General features: G+C 38.1%; 2 protein-coding genes across 2 annotated transcripts in view; both read left to right on the forward strand.

The window, feature by feature from the left end:
* The first annotated feature begins 727 nt into the window (after positions 1 to 727).
* On the forward strand, positions 728 to 14,663 carry GPT2 (glutamic pyruvate transaminase (alanine aminotransferase) 2). Its single transcript, XM_009894066.1, has 10 exons — positions 728 to 817; positions 2,319 to 2,427; positions 6,116 to 6,249; positions 8,251 to 8,494; positions 9,251 to 9,330; positions 9,884 to 10,020; positions 10,713 to 10,887; positions 11,714 to 11,869; positions 12,982 to 13,094; positions 14,361 to 14,663. The coding sequence occupies exons 1-10, from the start codon at positions 785 to 787 to the stop codon at positions 14,449 to 14,451; spliced, it is 1,272 nt and encodes a 423-aa protein (XP_009892368.1). The 5' UTR covers positions 728 to 784; the 3' UTR covers positions 14,452 to 14,663.
* An 813-nt stretch (positions 14,664 to 15,476) lies between these two features.
* LOC104294485 (borealin-2-like) overlaps positions 15,477 to 18,620 on the forward strand; it is an 11,009-nt gene continuing 7,865 nt past the window's right edge. Inside the window, exon 1 of the mRNA XM_009894098.1 lies at positions 15,477 to 15,507. Coding sequence (XP_009892400.1) covers positions 15,477 to 15,507 — 31 coding nt within the window. The remainder of the gene's footprint in view (positions 15,508 to 18,620) is intronic.

Genomic DNA, 18,620 nt, shown 5'->3' on the forward strand with positions numbered 1-18,620 from the left:
TAAAGAGCTGTGATTGCTAATCAAGATTCATCAACTGTTTTCCCCTGTTCTCATGATGTATTCAGTTCCTCGGGAAAAATGGCTGTCTGTTCAGATTTCAGAGATTAGGAAACTTTTAAATATTCATGGTGATTATTTAGCACTTCTGCTGTTTATCATATAGAGCGTCACTATGATACACTTTGTAAAACGTCTGTATATGGAAAAGTGGGGTCATCACCCAATGAATATTTCATCTAAATAGAAAATAAATATACAAGCAGTATCTTTACACTTTTTACTGTAAAAAGTACTAAAGGTCTTGAGGGTTCTTTTGTTGGTGGATTTCTCAAATGTCCTCAAATCTTTTTAGCTTCTTGACTGATCCATCCCTCCCTTCTTGGTATCAAACAAGTTGCTCTAATACTGACAATTCAAAATGCCTCTTTTTCATCTTTTCTACTTCAATGTGTAGTTCCCAGGCAAGTCAATCTGTTGCTTGTAGCTAGCACAAAAAAAAACCCACCCTATAATTTGAAAATGTGTCAGAGTGAACATCATTTCTGTAAAGCATTTTAGATTCACTGGCAGTATTGTGTAAGAAATGCATTAAACTTTACATTAAACACTGTATCTGTTCTGAGATTGGGCACTGTTTAGTTGCAGACATAAGACAGATACCAAAAAAGAGGAATTCCTTATCATCAACTTCAGCCCTAACAGTACATTGTGAATTAATTCTTTTTAGGGAATCAAAAAACCTTTTACTGAAGTAATTAAAGCCAACATTGGAGATGCACATGCAATGGGACAGAGGCCAATCACCTTCCTCCGTCAGGTAAGAATATTATAAAATATTATTACTGATTTCTTACCAGATTACCAAGAATCCCTTAAAAACTGCTGTGTGTATTAGTATAAATGATTCCCTAGATGCAGTTAGACTTAAAACAGTTCTTTCGTACAGAATTACAACTTTTGGTTTCTGAGGCGAAGTCCTATACCTTGCTTGCCGAGTGTCCTTGTTCAACACAGTAGCTTTCCTTACTTTTCAGATCATTCCCCATCCATACTTTTGCCTGCCACTTCTCTTATGTTATCAGTCAGCACGTTCGTTATCAATAATGTACTTCAAAAAATAAAGTGATTGTCCCCAAAGAAAAAAGCAAATGCCTTTCTTCATCTCACAGTATACTTTAAGATCTGCACGCGGTTGGTTACAACTAGTTGTACTGTTGCTGATTTTGCACATTTTACCTCTGGGCAAGCTAAGTGGTAGATTAACTTTTAGGAAAGACTACAACAGAATCCGCATTTGTATATTATTCCTAAAACACAAGCAAGGTTTAAAACTAGTATTACACTATTTGCTGAGCATTCCTTACACACACATGTAAAATCCTCAGTCTACAATAATGTAAATTCAGAGAGTTGCAGGACAAACTGAAGCCGTATCAAACTAGGGGTCCAGGTGATGACATTATAAAATTGAGCTGTACAGCAAACTGTCAGCAAACTAGGAAGACCAGAACTTCTTACAAATTATTCAGATCTGATGTTATTGAAGAAAATACTGGGTAAATGGGAAATCCATTCTCCCCATGACTGTGTGCACACACGGATTCCTTAGTCATTGTCCCACAAAATGACAACAGCCTATCCACATTACACCATGTAAGCATAAAAATGAGAGAGAGATTGGAACAAATTAAGCCAATCTCAAGCAAGACCTCTAGATTCTTTGTGTCTTACATTCCTTCTTAAACTTTATTCTGCTAGGTCATGTTTCTACTTTTACTATGTTCTATATCACCACTTCTTTATTAATTAAATATTTCCTACATATCCAAATTAGTAATAACTATAAGTTATTTTGGGGAAGGATTATTAGAACATGCAACTGGGACTTCAAAATTTGATCGTATTTCTCAGTTCTGCTCCATATTTAAACTCTTGGTTTCTTGTCATTAAAGTGGGCTAGTAATACACAAAGAGTGGAGGATAGAGCTGTTTAGAGATAACATATGAATAATTAACTGTGTTTTACTGTGTTTGCACTATGCATAGTTCACTTGGACTCCAATCTTCAATGTCTGTAACACAAACAGTTAACAATTCTATAACTGTTTTTATCAGCAGAACTTGGAACCCGATAAGATTTCTTCACCTCTGTAAGCACTATTGTTAGAAAAACAACTGCAAACTCTTCATATATAACCTTTGTTTTAAATGAGCTAGTATTTGTGGTCTTCATTTCCAAGGAAAGTTAACAGTAATATTACCAACTTAAAGTAAGTTGGTAATATTACTGGCCAATTTACATTTTCTTGGCACTCTAGGTAGTGGCACTGTGTACATACCCAAACCTGTTGGACAGCCCAAGTTTTCCAGAAGATGCCAAAAAGCGAGCCAGACGGATCTTGCAGGGTTGTGGAGGAAACAGTTTAGGTAAGCGTCTGTTTCATTTGCTCCTGTTGGTACTAAAATCAACAAAGGTAGTTTCAATATCTGAAGTGCTGAATTTTCTTCATCACATTTTATATGATTACAAGTCAAATGGGAGATGGCCTAGGGCAAAATGATCGGGGGAGAGTTCATAGTGTGACCTACTGATAAGCAGTGACTAATAGTGCAAATTTTTGATGAGACTTGTCACAGAAGAGGACGAGATGAGGATTATACAGTTACGGAGCCTTCATGGCAATAATACCTAGGCATAACCCTAAACAGAATGCTGAGCTTTTTTGTATTAGAAAAGTAAGTGGCAGCGAGTACTAGTGAACCTTTGTCACTGTTCTTATGACATCTGTTAATCCTGGGCTCTGACAGCTATGTCTCCTGCTAAGTCTAGTTGGGGCTATTTACAATTTTATCATCTCTAGATGTTTCTCTGCCAAAGAGTCTACTGTCCCTGAAACCATGGTATCAACAAATAATGTGTTCATCTCAGCTGATCCAGCTCACAGTCCTGTTTCTTAATCTTGAACCATCAGTCCAAGTATGTTTGTCAGGATGCGAACTGGGGTATCAGAAACTCAGGCGATAATGCTCTGCAAAGGGAAAGCTACACAGCTGAAAGGTGGTAGCTTTTTGCTTAGCCGAGATACTTTTAACTGAAGATGCCAAAGCCCCATTTCTCCAAGGTAAAATAACGCTTGAAAAAACTAAAGAACTCTATTCTTCAGCCACTGTTCCTGCAAGAGTATACATATAATATACACATAAATAAGCACAAACTTTGCCTGTTCAGTAGAGAGGAAATGGAAGAGATAGATTCTTTATCATCTAGCAACTGTACTGCCTACTTGTACCTGGGAAATGCCACTAGAATTTCTACTCTGCAGATAGTGTTACAGCTGCTGGGTATGGCAAAGAATCTGGCACGCTTAATTACCTTCTTTCAGGTAGGCTAACATTGACATTGCAGAGTACGTATTAGAGTAACTGCATATTTCTTAATCTTTGTGATTGCAGTGCCTATTTGCACTGGCATATTTAGAGATTAGGTACTGTGAAACTTAATAAAATAAACAAAACCTAAATAGTGGTTACGTTAGCAGTATTTCAGCCTTGGACTATTCCTCTCAACACAGCTTAATACGGAATGTATTTTTTCTTCACCTTTTTTGCATTGATTTTGTTTCTAGATGTAGAACATTAAAAATACATTTATCAGAACTGCTAAGTTCCTCCAGCTCCATGAATTCCTTTCCTGGCTTACTTTGGAACAATTAATCCACATAGTGCTAGTTGTCATATAAGAGTTACTGGGGATACATTTGAATTTTGCCTAAGTCTGTCTTTGCAGTCATTTTCCAATTCAGGGACATGGTAAGAGTTGTCAGAATGCTGGGTCTTGGCCCCATGCTGGGGTAAAATGAAAGGAGTTCAGCCTTGCATGATGTTTCAGAAATGTGTTGACTCTGTACAAAATCCCCTTTTCAGCAGAAGATCACATTTTTCAAGTATTTTGCACTAGCTCAGTAGACCCTGAGGAAGTAGGCCTGAAACAGTTGCAATATTCAAATAAGATGGTCATTCTGAAAACACCCTTTTAATTTCAGTGGATAAATCGAAGTTCTGTAAGTAACTGGAGTCTAATTTTTTTCCTGATATGATATGTACCAAGAACAACCGTCCCTCTAAGCTCCTGAAAACTAAAACCACTGTAGACCTTACTGATCTGCTGTACTGGTTGATGCCTTCTCTCCACCCTCCCTGTCTCCAGTATCATATATCAGCCCCTTCTCTTAGCCTCAGTTGCTCATCAGCCTCCATAAACACGCAGTCTGAGGCAAGTGGATGTGCAGCTGAATGGAAGTTAATCCTATCACTTTGTTGGTAGTCTGACAACTTGCTGCTGTTCTCTTTGTGGCTGAAAAGGAGAAATTGGCTTTCTTGGGAAAAAGCAAAGGTCAAAAAATGATCCCTCCAGGTAACTTTAAGTGCTGTGTTGTGTTCTAATAAAACCTTTCTTTTTTTCAAAAAATATGTCAATGCAACACAGAAGGGGCTTCACTACATACGGTCAAGCTATTTGAAGCATTGTACCCACATCTATACTGGCCTATTTTAATGTATTAAATGCAAAGTTAATATGGATGTCTTGAGCTCTGGATATGAACTAGGATAACTGCACTTCCAATGAACGTTCATTTGGCAAAACCCTACTAACAGTATTGACCATATAGGAAAGCTAAGATATGTCCTTGACTTCTGTTGTGTTCAAATACTCTGGGATTCCTTTGACATCACTTACTTTGCATGTGGGAGAGCTGTCATCTTTCCAGGCAGTTGAGAAATTTACCCCTCTCCTATATATAAAAATATCTAATATACGCACATGCAGCTTTTGGGGTTGGGTTTATTTATTTGCATCCCACAATGCAAACAGATGGGTTCTAGTCAAAGCTATCAATTGAATACAATTAAGTGTAGAAGACCTGAAAATCGAATTCAGGTCTTCTGTATATCCTCACTTAGCCATGGGACTCAGCCCTCAATGGAGCACATGACAGAGTGACAGCTTATGTTTGTTCTCCTACTTTAACAGCAGCTTCCTCGCTGTGGTCAAAGACTCATGTATAGACCCGATATAACTTTTAGTCCTGTAAAAGTAAATGTTTAGGACATCATGGAACTTTGTGCCCTGAATTACCATTTTGTCCCATGTGATTGTGCAGTACTTGCAAAGGTTCTTTGTCTTTATAAATTATGCTTTCACAGAAGTATCATCAGGCAGACTACTAGCATATAACTGAGTGCGGAGAGTTAAGTCAGGCACAATTATTCCACTCCGTCCAACAAGCAAAGAAGATTCTGCAGCTTCATGACAGTGTTCCAAATTAGATATACACTTGTCACTTCATTGTCCATCAGTCTTAGGCTTCATAGCTTGAATCCATTCCTCACCTTGGCTTAGGCTTATTTTTACTCTTTATCTGTTGCACGTGCTCAGCAATGATGCACACAGGCATCTAATATCTCACTTTATTTAAGATTATTAGTTGTGCTGTGTAAACTGCACGTGAGGCTTATAGACTGGGAGCATCGTAGATGTTTCTGCTACAAGTAACTGAAAAGCGATTGTGGGAGATGCTGGGGGGAGAGAGAAGCAGTTTAGGATTTTTTGGGTTTCAGACTGTGGCAGAAAATGGTATTTTATTATTTTCATATTGCAAATAGAAGTCTTATTTTTGTCATGGATTTGAAGAAGTTATTTTCCTTTCTATTGCACGTGCTGCCTCTGTTCCTTGTTCCCATTACTTAAATAGTTCTTGGTTGACATTCTGAAGTGGTTTTTAACATAAAGAAAGCAACTGGGAGATAGTGAAAATGAGATTGCTGTCCCAGTTTGCAAAATAGCCTTTAAATCCTAGTTTTTACCAATTCAGGGTATTATTTTTGTATTTTAGTGATACTTAATACATTTGTCTAATTCCAAATGAATTCCTTTGCTTTATGAACAAACCAACTCCCTTTCCTACTCCTTGAAAAAAAAAACCCAATCCTGGGGATCCAAAGCCCTCATATAGACAAGCTACTTCATACAATACTAGCTCAGATGTTCTGCTAACAAACAGGAAATCTGATGTTCGTGGTACTCAATTCTCATCTCATTCTCTACTTTTCACAGGATCTTACAGTGCCAGTCAAGGTATAAATTGCATCCGTGAAGATGTTGCTTCATATATTGAAAGAAGAGATGGAGGGGTTCCTGCAGATCCAGATAACATATATCTTACCACTGGGGCAAGTGACGGTATTGCTGTAAGTGTTAAAATTAAACCTGTCTCTTCTTGGTATAAACAATAATTTATCAGTTATCTTTGTAAATACGGATCTCTGTTGAACATTTGGTCTCACAGACTCCTGTGAGTTTGATCTAACAGATACTGAAGTCACACTAAGTGGATATCCAATACACCCAATTATGTGGATGTAAGATGCCAGCTAAGAAACAGGCGCATGGAAAAAAGTTCTCTTAATATACGTTAACTTTAGCTTTTGTAAAGGTAGTATAAACTACATAGGTGCCTAAATGTAAATTTAGGAGATTCAGACTATTGAGACTAAATTATGGTGTCCTCAGTGGTTAAGATATATAAGCACTGAAGATTAGGGGACATGAATCAGTGGCAAAGAGAAGAGGAAATGACCTTGGAGGTGAGAAGTCTCAGCATCTCTTCTTCGTAGTAAACTCTCTCCTAGTGCAGAATAACACCAGTAAAAATCCCAAAGATCTATTTCAGTAGCTGGCTTGTTTAGGAAAAACTTCAGGTTTTGGCTTCAGCTAAGGTTCAAAGATGGTCTCCAGTTAAGACAGGAATAACTGTCTATTAGATTTTTCCTTTACACAGAGACATTTACTGATACTACAACAACCAGCAGTTCTTTGCTTTTATTAAGGCAGACTTTTATAGCTTGTTTGTAAAAGTGGGGGTTTTTTAAATGACATCTAGTGGCAGAGTTCAGAATGACAATGTTCTGACGAGGAGTTCTTCAGATGTCTTTAGTGAATTGGCTTTCCAGAGTTTATGATGCCAAGCGTTACACTGGCAGCTTGTCAGGAGTGGCAGTGTAGCATATCAAATCCGTACCATGCTTATTTGATTTCACCAGTGATGAAAAGTCAACAATACAATAAGTCTCATTATTTGGCACTTCCAAGCATAATACAACTATTTAGTAACTTGGGGGAGAGAGGGTGTTAAAAAATTTTTAAATTTGCATTTGGTCCTGATTATACATTTTTGATGCTTGGTATTTTTAAACTAGTGGTGGGTACAAAATTATGTTGATTATAAATCATGAGCTTAGCGGCTGAGTTAGTATGTGATGAGAGGCACAGAAAGGCAGATTTGGTTCTAGAACCAACAAGAAACTTAAAGGATACCACTGTTATATCTGAAGAGATATTTTTGTTTTCACACCATCAATTACATGTTGATAAAGATGCCTGCTTTGGGTGCACCTGTACTTCAGAGTTCTCCCTTGAAAGGAGAAAGCAAGAAATCTCTCCACTTCCTGTACCAAATGCACTCTTTTATTTAATGCACATGTAAAAAGCCTACACGTAGACACACACAGCTGCTGGGCACAGGTAAATCCTCTGGGCTGACTTTAGCACAAGCATTACATTTCTGTCTCCATCTTCTGGGCATAAACTACATGTGATACATTAGATTTCCATCTCAAGCACATGTAGATTTCTGGTCTCTTCTACTACTTGAAAATGAAACCATAATTCAAGTCTCCAGCTTTGTTCCCACCAGGCCACAATTCCTCCTAATCTAAAAATGGTCTCCATTCCAAAGGAGAACCTCCACAGGCCTCAGTTCTAATTTCTGCTTCTATTTACTGGCCTCTTGTGTTTAGTGAGATAAAATGAGTGGAAGGCAACAAGCAACAACTAGCTGACACTTCTTTGCTTACAACTGAGCACAGCAGAAAAATCATGATCTTGATGTTCCTGTTTCCAACTTTCCCTCTGGCCTTGTGCTCAGAATGTTTTTCCTAAATTTTGCAGTTGATCAGACATGCTCTTTAGAAGCCATGACATGCAGAGGAATTCCATTGAGCTGAGTTAGGCCATCCTCACTCAGCCAGTAACTTGAAATGCCCTTTGATAGGAGAAAAAGGCTGTATGCTTCTAGAATAGAAATCTACCTTAACTCTACATTTTTTTAAGAAGGACGATCAGTAAATTATTCTAGAGTATACTATTAATTCTGGGGTGTGACTTTTTTTTTAATCCTACTTTTTCCCCAGACAATTTTAAAGATCCTGGTCTCAGGAGGTGGAAAATCCCGAACAGGAGTGATGATCCCTATACCACAATATCCCTTATATTCAGCAGCCATATCTGAACTAGATGCTATCCAGGTGAACTACTATTTGGATGAAGAAAATTGCTGGGCTCTAGATGTGAACGAACTTCGCCGTTCCTTGAATGAAGCTAAGGCATATTGCAATCCGAAAGTTCTCTGCATCATCAACCCTGGAAATCCCACAGGTCTATAGCAAATTTGGTTAATGGATGGGTTTTAAGACCAATTTTTTTCCCTCTTTTATTCATTTGTCATTGCAGGCAAATCCTAAATACATATCAAATATGTAAAGCTGAATTCTAGAGATCAGTGCTCTAAGTAGGACAGTATGTCATGCTTTTAGAAACTTATTTTCAGTATCATGGAACTCCAGGGATTTGGGAAGAGAGGAGGGAGCAGATTCACTTCACCGGATCCCATTTGAAACCACTGCTTCCACCGAACTTTTGCAGACTTGTGGAATGACTTTCAGTCGCTTTCGGTCTTTATCAAAGACCTTGTTTCTGTCATGGTCTGTAGCCTTTTGCCTCTTTGAGGCAATGACTACAGATATACTCTGAACTCAGTGGCAATCACTGCATCCCTCAGAAGAATTTAGTTTTTTGAGTAGTTGAGGTTGATTAGTGAGAAACTAGCTCCCACTTAACCATCATGCATGTGAGTACTTCAACTGATGTTATACACAGAGTACTCATAATAAGTTATTGATTACTGTATCTCACTTCCTTTGCGTGAGATGGACTAAGTTATCTTGAACCATAATTCCTCCAAAAATGTTTTTTAATTTCATACTTAGTGAACTGAATTCTAAAATTCAATAGCACTTTTCTGAGAAAGAGGGATATCTTACTGAAAAGCTAGTAGTCTTACTAGGTCTGGGCAAAAAGATTTGTATATATATGCTCCACTAACTGTCTCTTGCTTTAAAAATCGAACTATAGGACAGGTGCAAAACAGAAAGTGCATTGAAGATGTGATACACTTTGCCTGGGAAGAGAAACTTTTTCTGCTGGCTGATGAGGTAATGGAATACTCCGTTCTCTCAAAAGCACGGCTAAGAGTATGCATATGAAGTGTAATTTTGTTCTATGAGTGGTATTGGTATTTTTTAAGCACAGGGAACAGATTGTCTGTTATCATATTAAGACCTGAACAAACATGCAAGATTCTTAATATCAGAGGATTACTGTGAGAGGTGGCTTGATCTGCATTTTAACTAGAGAGAAAGTGTAGGGGACTCAAGCAAGGAGACACAAGGAGGAACTTTGCTGGAACTCACCTAAAAACCTATGTGATACTCGGACAGCTTCAAATGAAAGAAACAGAAAGAAAATCAATTTAAACATACAAGTAAAGGTTAAATTATACAAAGAAGCCCTCTGTTCTTCCAAAGGCTAAACTATTAACTATGACCACATGAGATAAAATGTATCACTACAGTAACTATTACTTAACAAAGAACCTTGTGTCTTCTAAGGGCTTTAAGTTTCAAGTGTTACCACTGGGTCCCTAAAGGGCCACCTTTTATCCTTAGTTGGGGGAACAGAGCACATTAATGTCTTCTGACTGTTCAGGTTTACCAGGACAATGTGTACTCTGAAGGATGCCAGTTTCATTCTTTCAAAAAGATTCTGTATGAGATGGGACCCGAGTACTATAACAATGTTGAGCTGGCCTCTTTTCACTCCACCTCTAAGGGATACATGGGCGAGTAAGTCTGCTTTAGTTTTTTTTTTATTTCATCTTCCTCATTAATCTGGTTGGACAGCCGTTTCATATTAGTGACCTGAAGGTAATCCTCTGTCTTCTATTAATTTTAACTAAAAACCATTAAGAAAAGGAAAACAGCATTTAAGGCACAGAGTAACGGATTAGCTCAGTGGTTTTCAAACTACCGAATAATAAGTGTATTTATTTCAGACAGCTAAAGCCTCAGTTCCACAAAGGCGAATTTCTACAGTCCTAAACCGGACCTGTGATAAAGGAAAATACAGTCTCCAACATTCAAGGGAACCGCTCAGGAATCACTGGGATGTTTGATACTACCTATGTTTGGGTTTGCTTGTTTTGGGGAGGAAGAGATGGAAGAAAAATAATTTTCTGACTAAATGAATGCTGCTACAGCCATACGGTCTCGTTCTGAAGAGCAAACAACCCAAGTTAGTTGTTAACTTGCCTGACAGGGAAGCTGCATGTACATGACTTTCTCTGTATGGGATATTAGGGCTTAATGACAAATAATTTAGTTCCATCTTAAAACATCAGTATAGCAGCTGTTTCAACAACCTGTATGTTACATATTGTAAGATCCTTATTGTCTTTCCACTGCTGCAGTTATTTTCATTGCTTTTCCAGTATTTATACACTTGAGGTTAACTGATCTTTTCTGTTCACTTTAATCAGATGCGGCTACAGAGGAGGTTACATGGAGGTCATTAACTTGCACCCAGAAATTAAAGGACAGCTTGTTAAGCTGCTTTCTGTTCGACTTTGTCCTCCAGTCTCAGGACAAGCAGCAATGGACATTGTAGTGAATCCTCCGATTCCTGGAGAAGAGTCTTATTCACAGTTCATAAAGGTCAGCAATAACATGCCTGTTCTTTTGCATGTTTCCTAAACCTGTCCTAAGTATTGTGAACTCAAAACATGCGCTGAGACCAGGCTTCTTTCCTTTCTTCTCAGACAATCCTGTAATAACACCAATTTACAGAACTGTGCAGGGTATTTTAAATTAACTCAATATGACTACTTTTAAAAATACTTCTAATTCCCTTTACAGTTCCTTTGTTTAGGAGACAAAAAACCTAAGGCGGCATTATCAAATTAGCTTTCTTGTTGATAAATTCAACTTTTCTCCTGTGTTTAGCATGACAAAAGAATTACTAAGTAAGATTTGCTTTTATGAAAATCTAAATAGATATGCAAGTTCAAATACAGTTATAAAATCAGCCTTATTCTTAGGTATCCAGTGCCTCTATATATTGAACGACATGGTATTCTGTATTTAAGTATACATGCAGTTCGTCACTTGTAAAAATGAAACTGAGTCTGGCTTAAGAAATAACAGTATTGAGTCAGATCAAAGGTTTGGCTAACATGTTCTCTAAAAATTGCCAAGAGTCAATGCTCAGAAGGAAGAATGTAGGAAGAGGGCATGCAGATAGAGACTTCTGCAGGTTATTGTCTATCTGCAACACTTTGCAGTTGTATCCTGCTAATGCCTTTTTGGATTGCTGTCTCTAGGAGTATGACTGGAATTAGGAACATCGCTTGCTGTAATAGCTCAGCAAAGCCCTAAAAGTGCATAATTCAGGGAAGGCTTCTTGAAGCATCCATCAGAGTTTTCTCTGGCATTTTTATCACCACTTCAAATATGTCAAACTGAACACCTTCCTTTTTAACAGGAGAAGGAATCTGTTTTGAACAATCTCGCCAAAAAAGCCAAACTAACAGAAGACATGTTTAACAAGGTACCAGGAATTCACTGCAATCCACTTCAAGGAGCTATGTATGCTTTCCCACGCATCTTTATTCCTTCCAAAGCCATTGAGGAAGCAAAGGTCAGTCAGTCATTTTTACCCCGATCCATTTTAACCTTCACACACTTGTGCCGGACAGTTCTAATGATTAATTTTTATTCCAGAGATAGAGTAAGCTCATGTAGTTACAAAAGCAGCACCTCATTGAGTACGTATGATCTTGAATATAACATGACCTTTATTTTAAGAGAGGAAAACCAAACAGAGCATTTCATCAGAGTGGTAAGGCTCCCAGGTTGAGAATGTTACCCAAGGACGTTAGTGTTAAATAGATTAAGTCACAGGGTGGGCAAGTAGCTGGTCCTGTGCAAATTCCAAATTGCTGCCCGTGCCTGGGTTAGGCAGGCCAGCACGTGTGACAGGCACTGCGAATGGCAGTGTGCTGCTGGCCCTGCAAAAGAAGCCCCATTCAGCAACTGTGGGAAAGAGGGAGGAGGTTTCCTTACCAATTTGACTTGTGTACAATACCTTTTTGTATTTGGGTCAGTAAGCAAGTAACAAGTCTTTTTGTTTCTAACTAGAGCTTGTATTACCAAATTACAAGTCTTTTTGTTTCTAACTAGAGCTGTATTACCTAATGTGTAATGTTTGGTTTTAAAAGGGAATTTTATCAGCATAGCTGAGGGACAAAAATAGGGCTGTTTTCCAGCTGATTATTTGATTAGGCATACAACCTGCATGTATTTAAGAACTTCCATACTTATTAATCAGGGGACTTTCTAGTCAGCAGATAATTCAGGGGAAAAAAATAGTAACTGCCAACGGAACTGGAACACACAGCTCTCAAATTAATTTCATCTTGTCAAATGTCAGTGGCTTAGATTTTTTTAAGTACAGTTTTAAGACTTTTGACAAAAAGTTACAAGGAAGTCAAGGAGAAAACCAAAAATATCTAAAACCTCTCTTTTGAAGCAAATGTTTTGTGTAGATTCTTCAGCCTTGTTCCTCCATGAAGTACTGTTATTTAGTTCACAGTGTGAACTGTCCCACTAGCAATTGTTTTTCAGCTTCTTTAGTAAATGGGGTAAGAAACTAATAATGTAAGATAAGGTTTCAGGAAGAAAAGCAATCATGAAATTCAATATTTGTGGAATATTTTTACTTCAGTAATTCCAAAGCATCCATTCCCTTAGGCTCACAAAATGGCACCTGATATGTTCTATTGCATGAAACTTCTGGAAGAGACCGGAATATGTGTTGTACCTGGAAGTGGATTTGGCCAAAGAGAAGGAAGCTACCATTTCAGGTACAGTTTCTGGTTTTTTAAAATCAAATGAACTGTAATAAGCTAACTACCATCCCAGTACTTTCTCTTCTGATTAAATATAAGGATTTTTATTTCAGTTTATGTTGTCTCACTTCCTACTGGACATTTTCTGTGGACAGCAATGTCAAAGACCTGGTCTGCTAGATGAGCGTGGACTGACAGCTATGTCAAAGACCTGGTCTGCTAGATGAGCTATTCAGGTTTTTACAGTGTTTTCACGGCTTGCTGACATAGTTTTATTCTATTTTTATACGCTGACATTTGAAATGCCTTCTCCATTAATACAACCAATAATAATAGCTTATACTCTAACTTTAAAGTTGGCTAAGGCATTACAAAAATTGCCCTGCTTTCTTTTGGGGGCAGGGGGGATAAAAGTGTTTCCATATGCAGAAACTCCATGAAAGATATAGTATCTTCCCAGTAAATCTGCTCCTTAAACATGGTGAATAACTCTTCACTTTACCAAAACAAGATGTTGGACTAAATCTTCTGATACCAAAACTGTGAACGTAAACTCTATTGCTTTTGCTTCTAATGAACAGCACTTTACTCCAGCTGAGCCACTGATAGCTGGAATTTGTCACAGAATTTAGTCTTGTTTGGTCTGAAGCAAAATAACAGAGGGTACCTTTAGCCGTGATAGTTCTGCAACACAGATAGCTGGGCAAGATATCGGTGTGCATGCAGCTCCAGCAAAAACCTAGCGTGAGTCCATTCCTGTACCAGTGTGGGAAAAACATTTTGTTCTGTAGGTCTCGCATACAGTCTTGCATACATACTCAATGTGATTTTGAGATTATGCAGAAGGAAAAAAGGGACTAAAAACTGCAGTGTAGCATGTTGTGTTGATTTAATGCTTCTAAATTAAGTTTTCAGTTCAAAAAGACATGTACATTTACTCATAACTGCCTGATCCTAAAGCTCAGAAAAATGGGTATAATTTGGCATAACAGCAACTCAGTTTCCATTTTGGGGCCAGTTTTTTCTTACTGATAACCTTCTTTGTCACTCAATGATTCTTCAATATATAGAAGCCAGTTGAAACAAATTGCTCTAGTTTAATAGTATAGTTCAGTTAAAGCATAAATGCAGAAAATAAGAAAATCACATCAAAACAGATAGAAACTCATAACTAGCTGTGCCGTGAGGATCATCAGACCTGTGCAAAAATCACAGTTTGGTTTGTTTTGAAGATAATGATGTGGGTTGGTTTTTTTTCTTCCTTTAAATGTTATTTTTCAGAATGACCATCCTTCCTCCAGTAGAGAAGCTGAAGATCCTACTGGAGAAAGTGAAAGACTTCCACATAAAGTTTCTTGAAAAATATGCATGAAACTACCGTGGCTTCTCTCCCTCATCCCCTCCCCTTCAAGGCAAATGCAGAAAATGAACAAAGATGTGCTGAGAATGTGCTGTTCATCTAATCTAACTAAATTCAAAACAGATAGAACCTATCTCAGATACTGCTACAACTTATTGGACTATTAAATTTAATGTCTGGTATAGAAGACATTGTTACACCAACTTTTTTTTTAGGGGGAAGGGGAGAATGTGAAGAAAGCAGTGAGAAAAGAGTAAATGATTTTGTGCCTTGATTGGAAGTTACTTTCGTGAACATTTGACTCAATAGGTTGGGGAAGGGAGTTGCTCATTAAAATTACTACTGTTGTGTGGGTTTTTTTACAAAACAGAAATGCCAAGAGCAATTGTTTAGCTAGGAACGTGTTTCCCATCTTAAAATTCTCAAAAAAAAAAAATTCAAAAGCTTACACTGTAGGTGTTGTTTGGTTTAATTTTTGTTGTTTTTCAGTATGAAGTGTTCTCCAAATCTGATTAAGCATGTAGGTACAGTGTGCTTACTGAAAAAAACCCAAACACAGCCTTGGCAGATGTGCGCAGGTACCTCTGAATTTCTGTTAAAAAGAAATCCGGCCATCACAGCATAATCTGAGTGGAAAACACAGTTTTGATCAAAAGTTTTGAGGAGCAAAATGGTGCCTGCTTGAACCCTATTTTTATGAAACTGAAACATAATGAGGAATAGTAGCTGCTTATTCATATGCTATTCAACACATTATCAGAGCGTAAGATAAGAGCACTGAACACTTCCTATCATAACAACTCCGTAAGTCTCTCCGTTAACTCACCTCTTTTATATAGGTGAAACATACTAAGTTACTGTTTCAAAGCAGATGCGAGTGCTGTCGATCCTTTCAAGTAGGGTGAAATAAAGCAATTATGAAATAGTGTTGTATCTATGGAGAACATTTGTTTGGAACCACATGACTGAGAGACCCGTTAGCTGGCCAAAATCCAGCTTGAACTGGCAAGGACTAACAAATGTTGTTACCAGGAGAAATGACAGGGGTGGTTTCTAACAAAGGAAAAGGTATTTAAAGGAAAATGTCTTGCACCAAGCATAAAGCTAACAATAGTACAGCTAACTCTTAAATCTTCCAGAGTCATACTGCTGGCTGAATGATCCTGAGTGCTTATTAAAACCCAGCTAAACCGGGTGGCTCCCTAGGAGTACAGCTGCATTACTCTACTAATCTATGCCAGTTTCCCCTCAAACGAAAGCAGGGTTCTGTTTCTCTAGAGTTGGAAGCTGGACGCCTTCTGCTAGCACTGATAAAGGACTGAAGGAACATAGCTTCCAGTACTGGTTTCAGCCATGAAAACATTAGCATTTGTCAGGCTTAGGCTCAGCATTTACGAAGTTTATTCATATAAGAATATCTCACTTAATCTAGTCATTAATTTTAAGTTATTATTTAGCAGTAAAGTCATTTTAATGTCTACTAGCACTTCATTAGGCTGCCTTCATAGCTGGTTCAACATCCTATGCTGATCTAGGTTACTAAAGCCAAGAGCTATAGAATCACCATATGGACAAAGCATGTGTCAATCTATTATATGCAGAAGAGGAGATGTTGCCAATAATTGTCCTTGCAACAGCAGCTACTAGTGTATGACATAGCGTTAGCAGTTGATGTACTTCTCACAATTCTTTACTGAAGTCTGTGAGAAGAATTAAGTACTTCTCAATCGCCTGCCAGTGGTCATGGATTCATAAATGAAAATGTCACGCTGCTACACAAAGTTATTGTGGAGGCTTGGGCGAAAAAAAATATACTTTTATCCTTGGAGAAATGTACTTCTTGGAGGACAGCAGACTGAGAACACTTACGTTGCTACTATCCATTGATAAATACTTTTTTTATCTGTTAGCACTCTCCACTAGGCATCCTTAATATGCACTAATAAAACAAATCCAGAAAGCAAAACTGTAGTAAGAGGCCAGAATGTTGATGTAAAAATAAGACAAATGCACTTTCCTGTTCCAGGAATGTGTCCAAATCAGATCTGGCTTTGGACTCGTAATGCAGTGTAGCTTGAAGCTAAGATCTAACAATGGGAGTTAGAATATTTTTTTATATTTTTGTAACTACAGCTTTTTCATGGGGTAGTATTTGTAATCTAATAAGTCAATAGATTTTATATTTGCCTTGCATTTGCACCTGATACTTCTGGAAAAAATGTAAAGGTTTACAAGTTTCTAATGATAATTTACAGGTGTGAAAGGCTTTTTGTTTTAAGTCGGGACAGCAATTCTTACACTTTTAAATCAAAATATAATGGCATAAACTGAGTTTTTTCTAAACATTCTATTATGGTGCCTTTTATGTTTCTGACATTATAAGGGATAACAACTTGTTCTTGATGCATCGCATATGGAAGGGTGGTGATTTCTATTGTCCATCCACAATATTTGTATGTACTGTGATAAGGTTAATGTGCATTTTTGTGGAACAATCCTGTAAAGCTAAGGAAAGAGGCTTATTTTCAATGTCTTTGAAATATTTCATTAATAACAGACAATCCGTACTTTCAAATGCATGCTTCTAGATTTGATTTTCCTACAGGTGCTCCTTATAATGGTACTTCAGATGTATGAGACTTCCAAATAATAAAGCACATGCTAAAAGAAAAAGGTGATAGTTCTTCATTTCCTGCATCACCGACGCAAGACTTGCTGGATTGCACTATGAGGCATTTAACTTCACGTTCAAAGTAGTATTTACTTTAATCCATGGACCATATCATTAATTTCTGCGTCACTCCAATTTAGGGACTTGAAATTTGTCAAACTTGTTACCACAAAACTGTTCTCTGCCAACACAGAACTGTAGATAGAGATGGTCAAAGGCATGTTTTATGCTCATAATTAATCATATCTTTTAATGTAAGGAATTGTAACCAGGAGTTAAGCAAGCCGGACTTCTTTCTTCATAGAGAGGATCAATCAGTCAGTTCAGGCTGATCAACTGTGGCCTGAAAGCTTTGGTGAGCGATTCGTTTGGTATTGTCAGTTGTTTCCTTTTTAAAAAACTTCTTACGTGGCTTGTATGAGATTAAACTTACAGAGCAACACAATCTTGGCTTTTTGCAGTGACACCTCAGAATGACTTTAGTGGTGTTTGTTTGGTAATTCAAAAGAAAATGAAGTTTATGGAGAAGAAAGACAGTCCTACTTCCCTAAACATATATGCATATTCCAGCACCACTAAAAAACCCAAAAGGCTATTCTCTTCTTTGTGTCAGGTATTTGAGTGTTTCCTGCAGCAGCAACATTTACTTATTTTTGCCAGGGAATAGGTTGGTTGTTTTACAAACATGATATAAAATGGTTATATTATGAATTGTCAGTCTGATTTTTTACAGCTTTTTTTGAGTGACGTAGGCTGTCCCATCTGGACCAGTAGATAAGGATACTGTGCCAGACGCACGTGATACAGAAAAAGCTACTAACTTCAGAGAGCTTGCAACATCAACTACATACACTCTGTGAAAACCACTCCTGTGTTAAAACATTACCTAAATTCCTTTTTATGCAGGTCCTCGGTCAATAAAGAATACAGGTTTGATCCTTTGCACAAAACCTGAGATACACATACCTCTGGTGTGATTTTTTATTTGGATGCATGTAAGGTAATAAGTTTCTGCAAGGAATTCTACTTTTAAGGGTATGGCTTTGAATGTTTTTATACATGCAATATTAGGTGTAGTCACGCCTTTCTAATATTCCACATTATGACATGTTTATTAAATACTCTCTTCACCTGATTGGAATTTACACAACCCGTAACCACCTGCGTAGAGGCAGAACGGGTTATTCACTTCGCTAGCTTTGAAGCGCTGCGTATTCTGCACACTGAGCAGCAGTGAAACAGCTAAACCCAAACCCCGGCTCTGAAACAGGGTCCCTCCCACGCAGCGAGAAGGTTCCCCAGCCCCTGCCCCTGCCCGGGCGCTGCCGGCCCCAGGCCCCCGGCCTGCCCCGGACACCCTCCGCCGCCGGTCACCACACACCCGGGCTGGAAGGGGTCGGTGCCCCAACGCCGCTCCTCCTCTGCCCAAGTCAGCGGCGCCCGCTTCAAAGCAATTAACAAAATGAAAGCACAATTAATTTTGTGGCACCGGGACAAGGCGGGTACACGT

This window comes from Charadrius vociferus, unplaced genomic scaffold (genome assembly GCF_000708025.1).
Source record: "Charadrius vociferus isolate BGI_N301 unplaced genomic scaffold, ASM70802v2 scaffold341, whole genome shotgun sequence".
Lineage (NCBI taxonomy): Eukaryota > Metazoa > Chordata > Aves > Charadriiformes > Charadriidae > Charadrius > Charadrius vociferus.